At 36.9% G+C, this 13,317-nt stretch overlaps 1 protein-coding gene across 1 annotated transcript; it reads left to right on the top strand.

Annotated features, from left to right (window-relative positions):
• The first annotated feature begins 2,095 nt into the window (after positions 1-2,095).
• On the top strand, positions 2,096-9,509 carry LOC132190802 (uncharacterized). Its single transcript, XM_059605841.1, has 4 exons — positions 2,096-2,745; positions 3,057-3,339; positions 3,421-3,651; positions 8,847-9,509. Exons 1-4 carry the CDS (start codon positions 2,096-2,098, stop codon positions 9,507-9,509), a joined length of 1,827 nt encoding a protein of 608 aa, XP_059461824.1.
• The last annotated feature ends 3,808 nt before the right edge of the window (positions 9,510-13,317 follow it).

Below are 13,317 nucleotides of genomic sequence, written 5' to 3'. Positions count from 1 at the left end.
ATTTAAAGAGAAAGGTCGCAAGGCCGTTTTTGCTTAGAATTATACTAAGTCCCCTTTCTTTAATTCCATCTCCCCAGATCGAGACCCTCCACCGCTTGACCGAGGCGCTGTGTCCCCTGCTCTTCACATGCAGCCAGGCCGCACGGTGCCGTCCCGTCTTCTCCTTCACACGCAGCCAAGCCGCACGGTCCCGTCCTGCTGCTCTGAACGTCTCCTTCACACGCAGCCCACCCGTCTGCTCCGAATGTCTCCTTCACACGCAGCCCAGCCGTACGGTCCGGTCCCTTCTACTCCGATCGTCTCCCCCACGTAGCCGATCGGCCACTGAAGGTAGCCCACTAATTTCCCAATTGAGTTGTTCCTATTTTTTAGGGTTTGTGGAGAAAGGTTTTGGTCGTGTGTAGATGTATTGATGTTCTGATTTATTGTGAAGGAAAATTTGCTTTATAGTGTCCGAAGCGATATGGGTCCCTATGTTTAGAAGATTTTTGTTTGTATAGTTTTTTCCTTGGCTGCAGACTGTTGTTTTGTATATTTTTATTTTGGTATAATATTTGAAGTTATTGGTTTTTGGGTTTGTTGTCTGCTTATTGTCGGATGGGTTGGCTGTATGGTTTGTTTTTTTGCATTCTGCCTTCCCTTTTTCCTGTGGTCCTCCTGCTGTAATGCATGCCATCTGTGGTCCCCTTTGTTGTCTACTGTAAAGGAAATGAAAGAAAAATCTGAAGAAACCATGACAAGCAATACATCATAAGGTGACCAAAAATTAACAAAAAAGAAATCAAATTGTTCAAATGCAGAGCACCCACCCTGCTTCTTTCAACCTACGGCTTGGGTGTCAAATTTTGATTTTTCTATGCTACAGACCACAATTTTATTTAAAATGCACTCCCAAATGAGGAACTTTTAACAATTTTATTTAAAAACGCATCTTTGGCTTGCAAAATCTTAAATGAACTCCAATAGAAAGTAGACATTAACAAAGAACCTTAGAAGTTGTATTTATTTTGGCACGAAAAAAATTGTTAGATGTCGGATGGTTGTTGTTCTACCAGTAAAATTCGGACCTAAAATGCTTTTTTATTTTTTTCTTATAAAAAATGATGGGAACCACACTTTCGAAACAATGTTGAAATAAGTTAAAAATAAAGAAAGTGAAAATGTCATTAAAAAACACAAATGTTGACGAATTAGTTGCATCCTCCGGCCATGCTTGACTAGCTCCAAAAGGGATATCCAAATATTTATGTTTTTCTCCCTTATGATGTGAGTGTTTGAATATTCAAATATTACCATTTTCTTCTCTTCTTTATCTTTTCCTTTTTCGTTTTTCTTTTCATTTTATCTCTCCTTAATTATATGCATCATGCATGCATGGGAGAGGAGAGAAGTACGAATATGCTACGAATATGCCTCACTTTCGTGATATTTTGTTGCTACTTGTATGTTGCAAGTGTTTGAGAATGTCAAGTTGACAAGAATGATAATAATTTTTTTTTTTTTTAATTTTTTTTTTAAGGGAAGCTTTCATATTCATTTATTGGAAAAAAATCAATTAAAGTTACAAAATTGTGTGGTCATTTTGTAACATAAAAAAAGTTATCTTGGAAAACAGTATGTATAGCACTTAATTCATTTTTACTCTAGTAATGTAAAAATATATTCTTGATTTATTTTTTTATCTCACATATAAAATCACAATAATTAATTTATAGTGTCGAGTAACGCTGTATCCCATCACTATTTCCAACCTCCATCTGCAATGGGTGACGTGGCCATATAAAATAATGTCATATAAAATACTCATATGATTATATAAAGCTGCATGTGCCTTTATAATTGGGTGTACATAATTAATGACCATATATTGTCTACATTTGTTTTCGAGATGTTCCCGTACTCTAGATTACATGCATTGTACAATTTAATGTAAATTATTATTTTTATTTTTCCTGTGAAGTTACTTTAATTAATTAGTTAAAGTTAAATTGTACTTAATACTAGTTGATATTTACATAAGCTCGAATTTTTGTTTTTTTTGTTTTTATATATTTTATTGAGTTGTTAATTTTTTTTAATCCTTTTATTGTTTAGGATGACTATACGAGAGCTTATGTTTGAGGTGCATTATAGTGGTAAGATTAATAGGGGGTTTACGTACACAAATGTGGGGGGTGATATAAATGTGAATGATGAGACGTATGACGAGGACAAGTTGTCATTTTTTGAGATAGAAGGTATAGTAAAGAAATATGGATACAAGTCAGGGGATCTTGTGTATTACTTAGAACCAGGTTGTACTTTTCAAGGTGGTTTGAAATTAATTTCATCAAATCATAATGTATTGGAAATGGTTGCTGCACATAAAGGGGTACCGGTTATTGAGTTGTACCTTATTTCATTTGATAAGCCTGCAGTTAATGATGATGAATATGAAGACGATAATGATGATGATGATGGTGAATATGGTGAAAATAGTAGGATTGATCGAGATGATCCTTATTGGGAAGAAGTATTCGAACCAGATTTGTTTGATGAAGATAATAACCTCCCTGGGCCATCCATGGCAGGAGGAAATGTTGAGGAGGGTGGTGTTGAGGGTAATGAGGAGGGTGATAGGGAGGGTAATGAGGTGAGGAGGGTGATGGGGAGGGTAATGAGGGTGAGGTTGGGGACGAGGAGGAAGAGAGTGATGAGGCGGTGGATGATGATAATCAAAATGCAAATGCAAGGGGAGCTAAAAATGTGAGTGGAAGGGGTCAATGCTATGGTGATGAGGTTGATGATGATGATGCAAACTCTGCCATGGCCCGAAGTGACATTCTTGTATCCCCTCCTATAAGTGACGAGGAGAATGAGGTTTCATCTGTTGCCAGATGTGTAACTAGGCGAACAGAGTTTCAACAAACTGACATGTCGAATCCATAGTTGAGTAATGGGTAGTTGTTTCCTTCAATCAAAGTCTTTAGAGAAGCAATTAGGGAGAACAACCTGAAGAAGGGGAAGGATATTAGGTTTAAAAAAAATTACCTAGCAAAATGTATTGTCGTATGCAGGGATCCAGGTTGTAGGTATCGGGTTTACGGTCGTAAATGCAATGATCAAGAGTCATTTGAAATTAGATCGATACAAGACAAACACACTTGTACAAGGCAGCATAGGAATTCGACTGTGAAGTCTGGATGGATTGCTGATAAACTTATTGACAAGTTTAGAGTGCCGCCTAACATGCCGTTGAAGGCGATTCTTGGGGAAGTGAAAGACAAGTGGGGTGTTGACGTTAATAATTGCCAATTGTATAGGGCTAGAAGAATTGTAAGGGAAATGCTTCAGGGGAAAGTAAAGATGTAATACAATAAGCTTTGGGATTATTGTGAAACCATTAGACAAACGAATTGGGGTAGTTGTGTGATGATGAAGGTTGATAGACCTTTACCTGACCATCCAGCATGTTTCCAAAGGTTGTATTTCTCATTGGCTGCCATGAAGAAAGGTTTTCGAGCTGGTTGTAGGCATATTATTGGGTTGGATGGGTGCTTTTTGAATGGGACTTATAAGGGACAGCTTTTGTCGGCCATTTCTAGGGATGGCAATAATAACATGTACCCAGTGGCTCTTGCAGTTGTTGACGCAGAAATCAAAGACAGTTGGGTATGGTTTCTTGAGACTTTGGTCTCAGACCTTGGCACTCCCCTGCACAAGGATGGACATTTATTTCTGATCGTCAAAAGGTAAGTATATTATAAGTTCATTATGTTTGAAAATTCTAAAACGACTCCAAACGACACCTATTCAAATGTCTAGGTGATTCACAAATATTAAGCGGAATAAGATCTGACCTAACAATCAATAATCAACCAAATACAGATATGTAATGAAAATCAAGAACACAGATATTTGGTTACGAAGAGGAAACCATTTAGAGAACTCTCTAAATGTAAAACCTCTCCGGGGCAGCCAAACCCAGGAAATCAATCAACTATAAGAAGAATAAGGAATACAAGAAGAATTACAAAACCTTTGCAATTTACTCTTCCTTGTACACGACAAGCGACCCACTTGACTTCTACCGCAGTAGCCCTTTCCAGAACATCTGGCACAATTCTTCTATAAGATTTCCTTTCACCGGAACTCCGATTGGCTTCACGTATTTAATCCCTTCTCAAATAATCTAGAACAATATCTCTCTCTAAGCTCTCTGATTTTGTTCTCCAAAAATACGTACTTATAAATGTAGCAAAATCGTGTTTAAATAGAAAATAACCCTAATAAGTCACCCAGGTCCGGACCCTGCAGATCTGAGGTCCGGACATGCCTCATAAAATGCACTTTCGGGAACTGGGGTCCGGACCCGGGGAATTGAGGTCCGGACCCTGCTTGAAAAATCAAGTTTCTGGAAATGGGGTCCGGACCCGGCTTCTGGAGGTCCGGACCCGGACTGTCCAGTCTTCATCAACAACTCCGATCGATGGGCGTTTGTGGTCCGATTGAGCTGAAATTTTGCAGGGACGTTCATAACACATGAATCTACATTATGAACGGTGGAGATTGGATTCTGAGCATTCTATATCAGTGTTTGAGCTGTGAACAGTAGCATCTGCATTTTGGAACTGAATTAAGCCAACACAAGAACTAACAAACTCCCCCTTTGGCAATTCAGTGACAAAACCAAAATGTCGAGCCAATCCCATCATCTCCCCATATTTACTCCCCCTTTTTGTCACAGAATGACAAAAGGTCTTCATGTTTCCTGAAACACTTCACAAAATACATCAAGGCATATGTGGAACAAGAAGACATAAATAAAACTCATGATAAAAAAAATGACGTAGAATGCGTGATTATAAAGAAACATCAGCAAAACTCCCCCTCAATGTATGACTCAATTAACAACAGGAAACTGGAAATGCAAAGCATGTTTCTCCCCCTTTAAAAGTTAAATGAACACACATGATAACACATCAATGACTCATGTATTGCATAATGAATATCCAAAAGCTTTCCTTTTTTTTTCTTTTTTTTTCTTTTTTTTTTTTTTAAAAAAAAAACAAAACACCAAAGAAAACTTGTATAGATAAGCAATAGATCATGCATGCTCGTATGAATATCTGAACAATTCGGAGTGATCAACAAGCTACACTTACACCGTAAATGTACCATATGCATGACACAACCTTGGTCTGTGAATGCAGTCAAGTAGGCAATAATCAGAAATCTCATGTGATGGTGTAGTGTGTGAGTACTCCCATTAACTAAGATTTCATCAATGAAAGGTAAATCTAGGCAGACATTTTGTAAAGGAAGACCAGCAGTCTGATTCAAACCACAGTAAAACCTTATAATGTTAGGACCTAGATTCCCTCATCCGATACACTCCCCCTGAGACTGATCATTTTCTTTTACCATGTCCTTTAGTAATCATCTATTTCCGCAATGATTTGATCACTGATTCTTTCTTTAGGGACAGACAGAAGCAAAATGAAATCATCTGAGCTTATTTTATGCCCTTTTTTTTTTTTTTTTTTTTTGAAAAATGGTGGAATTTTTTGGAGCTAGGTTCAACTAACGAGTTGGTCAAGTGGCAAGATTCTACACTGCCTATCTTCCAAACAAAATGTTTTCTCCAAATTTCCAAACATATAACAAAAATCTAAACCTAATGGGGGCAAAAAGTGCACAATTTCGAACATGAGAAAAACTGACTCTTACTCCTTTAACAGTCTTCAGAAAAACAAGGTATATCAGAAACATATGGAGTAATAGATGTAAATTGCAGAAATATTGACCCCACTCATATGTAAAATATTCATTTGAGCACAAGACATGAGAAACTGAGTATCTAACAATTAAAACAATCTAAAAGAATAAAAAATAATCAAAGAAAATAAAAACAAAGCAAACAAAAATTAAGAAAAAAAAATGCCCTAGAACAGCTATAGACAAATATCAATATGCTCAATTTCTAGGCATGGTGTATGTGCCCACCTAATCTAGGTGAGTCCATTACCACTCCCCCTCAATGGGTGAATGGTATTAATCTTCTTGACCCAAACTTTCTTCACATCAGGGACAACTGTGTGACTCTTATCCAAAACATCTAACCGTGTTACTACGTCTCTCATCATGTTGAATAATTTCTGATAACTATTTCTAGAATGAAAATATTCTCTTTTAGGCTCATGACTGTTAAGCTGAAAACACTTAGGACGAATATGTCCAATCTTACCACAGTTATGACACGTAGGAATAAACCTTTGAGAAGGTTGGTTCCTTAACATGTGCATACTTCTCGACTTAGAACTAGACATATAGGAATCAGTTAGAGTTCCCTTACCTTTTCCACCTTTGGAAATTTGAGGAGAAATTACCTTCTTTTCAGCCAAGCTATCTTCTTTGTTCACTCGTTTCACAAAAATCATCTTTGAAGAAGAAGCAACATTAGTAGATAAAATAGCAGATTTATCAAAACCCAATCCAGTTCTATCAAACGAATGTTTCTGATTATGTAGCATTTGATTTAGCTTTTCACTAGAGAATTTTGTTAAATGATTCTTTGATTCATTCTCTAAGGATTTCAATTTGGCAATTAGCATTTGATTTTCAGATATCAAAGTATTACGAGTAGCAAGAGAATCAGTTAAGGTGACAGAAAGTTGATCATTTTCAAGATTAACCTCATTGAGTTTCTTCAATTGCTGCTTATTCAGCTTTTTCAGTTTAGTGTATTCCACAAAGAGATTAGTATAAGCATTTTGCAAATCATCTTCTTCTTCCGAATCATTATCGGACACACCTTGTTTGTCTTGAGAATTACACTCACTATTCTCATGCTCACTCTCATAACTAACTCCAAATGCTAAGTAATTAACTCCTTGTTCAGCATCGTCCTTGTCTGACTCATCACTTTGGGTCACATTAAATGCCTTGCCATTTGACTTTCTCAAGTTAGCACAGTCAACACGAATGTGCCCATGTCCTCCACATTCGTGACACTTGATACCTTTAGGTGACTTTCCTTTCTCAACATTCTCATTTCTAGATTTCTCAGAAAATTGTGAATTGCTATTTCTAAAATTTCCTTTCTTGGCTCTAAAGAATTTCCTAAACTTCTTAGCAAACATAGCAATTTCTTCCTCATTTCCAGAATCCTCATCAGATGAACCACAAGAGTCAACCTTAACATTTTTTGCCTTAAGAGCAATATTTTTGGTGTTCTTGTGTTTAGGAAGAATTAGCTCAAAGGTCTGAAGGGAACCTACAAGTTCTTCTACTCTCATAGTATCTACGTCCTTGCTCTGTTGTATAGCAGCAATTTGGGGAATAAACCTCTCAGGCAAAGATCTTAAGATTTTTTTCACCACTTTAGCATCATCCATTTTCTTTCCAAAATTAATGGTAGAGTTTCTAATGGCACTAAGCTTTGAATAGAATTCATCAAAAGTTTCATCTTCCTGCATTCTAATCTCCTCAAACTGAGAAACCAACATTTGAATTTTTGAAGTTCTAACAACCTTAGTTCCTTCATGTGTGATTTCTAAAGTTTCCCAGTCTTCCTTAGCTATTTCACATCTAGAAATTCTAGAAAATTCCTCATTTGAAACAGAGATGTAAATAGCATTTATAGCTTTGTCATTCGCAGTAGCATTATTCTTTTCCTCTGTTGTCCATTCAGCTATTGCTTTTTCTGGACGTGTCCATCCAGATTCGACAACATGCCAAACATTAATGGATTTAAAATATGCTCTCATACGAATTTTCCAAAGCGTATAATTTGTTCCGTCAAAGAAGGGAAGAGAATTAGGAGCAACAGTATGAGACATTTGATATGGAGTCTCGGATCACACTCAGGAAATAAATCCTTCACAGAGTGAACCTGCTCTGATACCAATTGAAAATTCTAAAACGACTCCAAACGACACCTATTCAAATGTCTAGGTGATTCACAAATATTAAGCGGAATAAGATCTAACCTAACAATCAATAATCAACCAAATACAAATATGTAATGAAAATCAAGAACACAGATATTTGGTTACGAAGAGGAAACCATTTAGAGAACTCTCTAAATGTAAAACCTCTCCGGGACAGCCAAACCCAGGAAATCAATCCACTATTAGAAGAATAAGGAATACAAGAAGAATTACAAAACCTTTGCAATTTACTCTTCCTTGTACACGACAAGCGACCCACTTGACTTCTACCGCAGTAGCCCTTTCCAGAACATCTGGCACAATTCTTCTATACGATTTCCTTTCACCGGAACTCCGATTGGCTTCACGTATTTAATCCCTTCTCAAATAAGCTAGAACAATATCTCTCTCTAAGCTCTCTGATTTTGCTCTCCAAAAAATACGTACATATAAATGTAGCAAAATCGTGTTTAAATAGAAAATAACCCTAATAAGTCAGCCAGGTCCGGACCCTGCAGATCTGAGGTCCGGACATGCCTCATAAAATGCACTTTCGGGAACTGGGGTCCGGACCCGGGGAATTGAGGTCCGGACCCTGCTTGAAAAATCAAGTTTCTGGAAATGGGGTCCGGACCCGGCTTCTGGAGGTCCGGACCCGGACTGTCCAGTCTTCATCAACAACTCCGATCGATAGACGTTTGTGGTCCGATTGAGCTGAATTTTGCAGGGACGTTCATAACACATGAATCTACATTATGAACGGTGGAGATTGGATTCTGAGCATTCTATATCAGTGTTTGAGCCGTGAACAGTAGCATCTGCATTTTGGAACTGAATTAAGCCAACACAAGAACTAACAATGTTTATTTCTTTTTCTTTTTCATTGTTTTCATCAAAAGATAACTAAGTGTTGTTTATTATTCATTGTGGTTGTAGGGGCTGCAACCAGCGTTTGACGTGGTGCTTCCTGGGGGTGACCATCGGTTTTGTGTGAGGCATTTGTATGCGAACTATAGAGACTCAGGTCATCGTGGTCTTGCCTTGAAAGACAAGTTATGGGCTGCGGCTGTAGCATACACTGAAGCTGAATTCCATAAGGAAATGGATGAATTGAAGCATATAAGCGAGGATGCATACAACTACTTGTCAAATGTTGACCCAAGCTTATGGTCCAGGGCTTGGTTCAATACATTCCCGAGGTGTGATCTACTTGTCAACAACCTCTGTGAGTGCTTCAATGCTTACATCCTGAATGCACGTGACCTGCCGATCATATCCATGCTGGAATTCATAAGAAAGAAGTTGATGAAGAGATATCAAACGAAGAAGGATGGCATCCACACGATGACTGGTAGGCTATGTCCAAGGGTTGTTGCCAAATTGGACGAAATTCGACAGGTTGCTGGGCATTGCTACAGCACATATGCTAGGGCTGGGTTATACGAAGTAACCCACAATAATAAACAATATGTTGTGAATTTGTTGAGGAAAACTTGTGGCTGTAGACAGTGGGACATGACTGGAATCCCTTGTGCACATGCAGTGTCAGCAATTTGGTTTTTTAATGCAAACCCCGAGAATTATGTAGATGATTGGTAAAGTGTTGAGATGTATAAAAAAGCCTATGATGACATTGTGTATCCAATGCCTGGAGAGGACCAATGGGTGAAGACTAACTACGACCAAGAGGACCCCCCCATGAGTAGAATACAACCAGGGAGACCCAGAAAAGTAGGGACAAGGGGTCTAGAAGAGCCGGTCAATTAATACCGTATGAGAAAGGGTGGAGTGAGAATGAGATGCGGCAAATGCAGAGGGATTGGACACAATAGCAGAACATATCCACGAAACAGAACAGAGGCAGTGAATTATAGGAGAGGAAGCGGTATTGCAAGACAACATGAGGTGAGTTACTATATGTTTTTCTTTCTCTTTTTTGTTTTTTGTTTTTTGTTTTTTTTTTTCTTTCTTTTCTCTTGGTCATTATATATATTGTGCTATGTTAATATCATAGGTACAAGATGATAGTGGGCAAAGTTTACATAGTCAGACCCTAACTCCCCAGCCAACCATTGATGCTAAAACAGTAAGTGATAAACTATTTAAATGTCATTACTCATTGCAATTAATTCATTACATTTGATTTACCAAGTTTACATCATATTTGCAGATTTCGCAAGATACTGATGCATCTTCTAGAGGTAGAGGGAGTACTAGGGGTAGGGGTAGGGGTAGGGGTAGGGGTAGAGGTAGAGGTCAGTTTGAACCTACCCCAGAAGGGTCTACTCGACTGCAAAGAGGTGGACCAAGGACTAGGGGAGGGCCTATTGGACTGCAAAGATGTGGACCAAGGACTAGGGGAGGGCCTACTAGACTGCAAAGAGGTGTTCAGAGGACTATGGGAGGGCCTATTGGACTGCAAGGAGGTGGACCAAGGACTAGGAGTGGAGGTAGAGGTCAGTTTCAAGGTACAGTCCACACAGTCAGATTGTATGGGCCTTCTCAACATCAAACACTACAGTCTCAGGGCAATGCTAGTGTGAGCAAACTCTTTCGATATTATTATTTTATTGTGGTGCATTTTACTTTTGGATGACACAATATAAATCAATTACTTAATATTGTGAAATGTTACATAGTTTCAGGGTACTGTCAATACCGTAAGGTTGTATGGACCTCCTCATACACAGTCCGCACAATCTCAGAGGGATGCTAGTGTTAATGTGAGTACTTTATACACTAAGTGTTTCTTTTGTTAAATGATTATACAATTCAATTTAATTTGAAGAATGATGTCAATTGAATGATATATTATGTTTAGAAGAATCGATAAAATATCCCATCCATTCATTTGAGTAGTGAGAAATTTGTTGGATTTTTTGTTTAGACTGTAATAAGAGTATGAATGCAGATAATGAAAGCTCCAAAAAATTTATTAATTTGAATATATATATATATTAAAAAATGTGATGGGAAAAATGGGTGATGGGATAGGGAGGACAGGTGTCCATTACCAAATGTTGAGAAAGTTAGGTGGTTAATGTGGTAGGAGGCTGTTTGTGTAGAAGGCTGTTTGTATGATTCATGCATGTGATAGGCGAAGTTTGATGTAATTATTATGATTCTATGTAATAGGGACTTTCATATTTAGTTGGCAATTTTCAGATTTAGCCTATATTTTTTATGTGATTTTTCAATTTTGATAATTAGATGTTAAAGTTTTTTTTTGCCCTTTTTGATTGAAATATTGCCAGTTATGTGGGTACTTCTGCGTTTATTCCTTTGAAATTGATGGTTGGTTAATGTGAGCCCACACTCTTTGACGCAAGAACATGGAACATCGCAAGCAGAAGGGTCTGCTCAACCAAGCGGATCTTCTCAGCCTTCTCAACAACAGTTGGGGTGTACTACTGCATGTACGTCAACGCCTGCAAGAAGAGGTAAAACTATTGTACACACCGTGGAGAAGGGAATTGCGGTAATTGAGGCTAACAAGAGAAAACGGAAAAAGCCAGATTGGCAAAAATATTAGACTCTAAGGAAATGGATTACTATATAGACAATTGATCATTGTGGATGTGTAAATATGTATATGGTTAGTGCTACAATTTGGTCGTTTTGGATGTGTAATATGTATATGGGTAATGGTAGACACGTCTACCTTGTCAATGCTACAATTTGGTCATTTTGGTTGTGTATTATATATATGGATAATGGTAGACACATTTACCTTGTCAATGCTACAATTTGCTCATTTTGGATATGTAATATATATATGGTTTAATGTTTAGACACATTTACCTTGTATATAAAACCATTGTAATTTGTGTTAGAAAATTTAACTTAATTTTCCAAAATTATTTTCTTATATCATGAACAGACTCTTACCTACAATTACATAGGGAAAACACCAATTACACAAGGACTACGTGTAAACACTGCTTTATATAACACAAGCAATGCAATTTGGTTGGAATAGGTGAATGTACAAACAATTGAAACTCGTAAATTGTCATATCAGGAAATTGAAACATCTTAAACATATACCTACTACCACATAGGTTTCGCACTTTAATACAACACACTAAGTAATAGTCCTTAAACTACATAGGTTTCTCCCTCTCACGACAACATTGCCCTACTAACAGTGCAATTACGTTTCTCTCTATCATTAACAAAACAAGACAACAACAAAAAATCTAAGATCAAACAAGTGGCCAATGACATCCTTAAATTTTTTTCAACGCTATTATTTTTGCACTTTTCAGCAGCAATCTGCAATGTCAACTTCGCCAGTTCAGTTTCAAAACCTTTCTTCTAATCAGCTATTTGGGCATCAAACTGTGACACAGGGAGCATAGCTTCTTCGTCAACCCACACAAAATAATCACAACCATGATCACCATCGTTCTGCATATTTCATAAATGATAATTACTAACCAATTTACATACAGAGTGTAATATAATTCACAATGTAATTATTCAATGTTATTTGATTTCAAAGAGTCAAAAAGAAAAGAAGAAAAAAAAGACAACATCCATATCCAGAATACCTACATCAACGAAAGTAGGTATTTCTTGCCTCTATTATTATGGGATTTATTTTGGAAGTATGTTCACATAATTTCGACGACAAGTTGACATAACTCATTATTGTGCCGCATCACCACCAATCATATTGAAAATATGTAGTTAATGCTATAGTGCGGATTAGGATCCCCTCAAATTTCTTTCAAATTTAAGATTCTCTTATTATTAAATCCTAGTCATAATAAGAGAATTGTGTATGTCTTTGTGCAGCCCGCCCTACCTCTTTAATGCTCTAGTGCAGCCCGCCCTAGCTCTTTGTCTTTGTCTATAGTCTCAATTTTTTTGAACAAACATGTGTGACAAAATCTCCATGTAATTTTATCATCTTCAATGCTACCTTTACAAATGTCAATATGTATATTTTTGACTTTTATTAGATTTGAATTAAGCCCCCATTAAAAGTACTTTAATTCTCAACGTGCGTGCCTAATATCTCAAGCACCTAATGCCTTATCTCTTTAGGCACATAACATAATCTCATGCTAAAAAATATCTTTGAGCAAATTGATCAGTGACGATTAAATTCTTTCATTCTCTCAAGAAAAGAAAAGAAAACAAAAATAATTCTTTCAATTTATTCGTATATCTAGTAATAATTAGTTCGAGAAGTACTTTAATTTTGAATAGATGGTACGTACTCTATTTTGATATGTTCAATATCTTCTTCTTTTTATTCTTTCTTTATTTTTTTATTTTTTCTTTTTTTGGCAGCTTACCTACTCAAACAAATTCATATTATTGGAGGCCTAAGTCTTCTATTCTCATCACAGAATCAAATGAAAAACATCTAACATAAGTAGTCATCATCAAAAACATC

This window comes from Corylus avellana, chromosome ca8, assembly GCF_901000735.1.
Source record: "Corylus avellana chromosome ca8, CavTom2PMs-1.0".
Lineage (NCBI taxonomy): Eukaryota > Viridiplantae > Streptophyta > Magnoliopsida > Fagales > Betulaceae > Corylus > Corylus avellana.
This window is presented reverse-complemented; position numbering and strand designations above follow the sequence as displayed.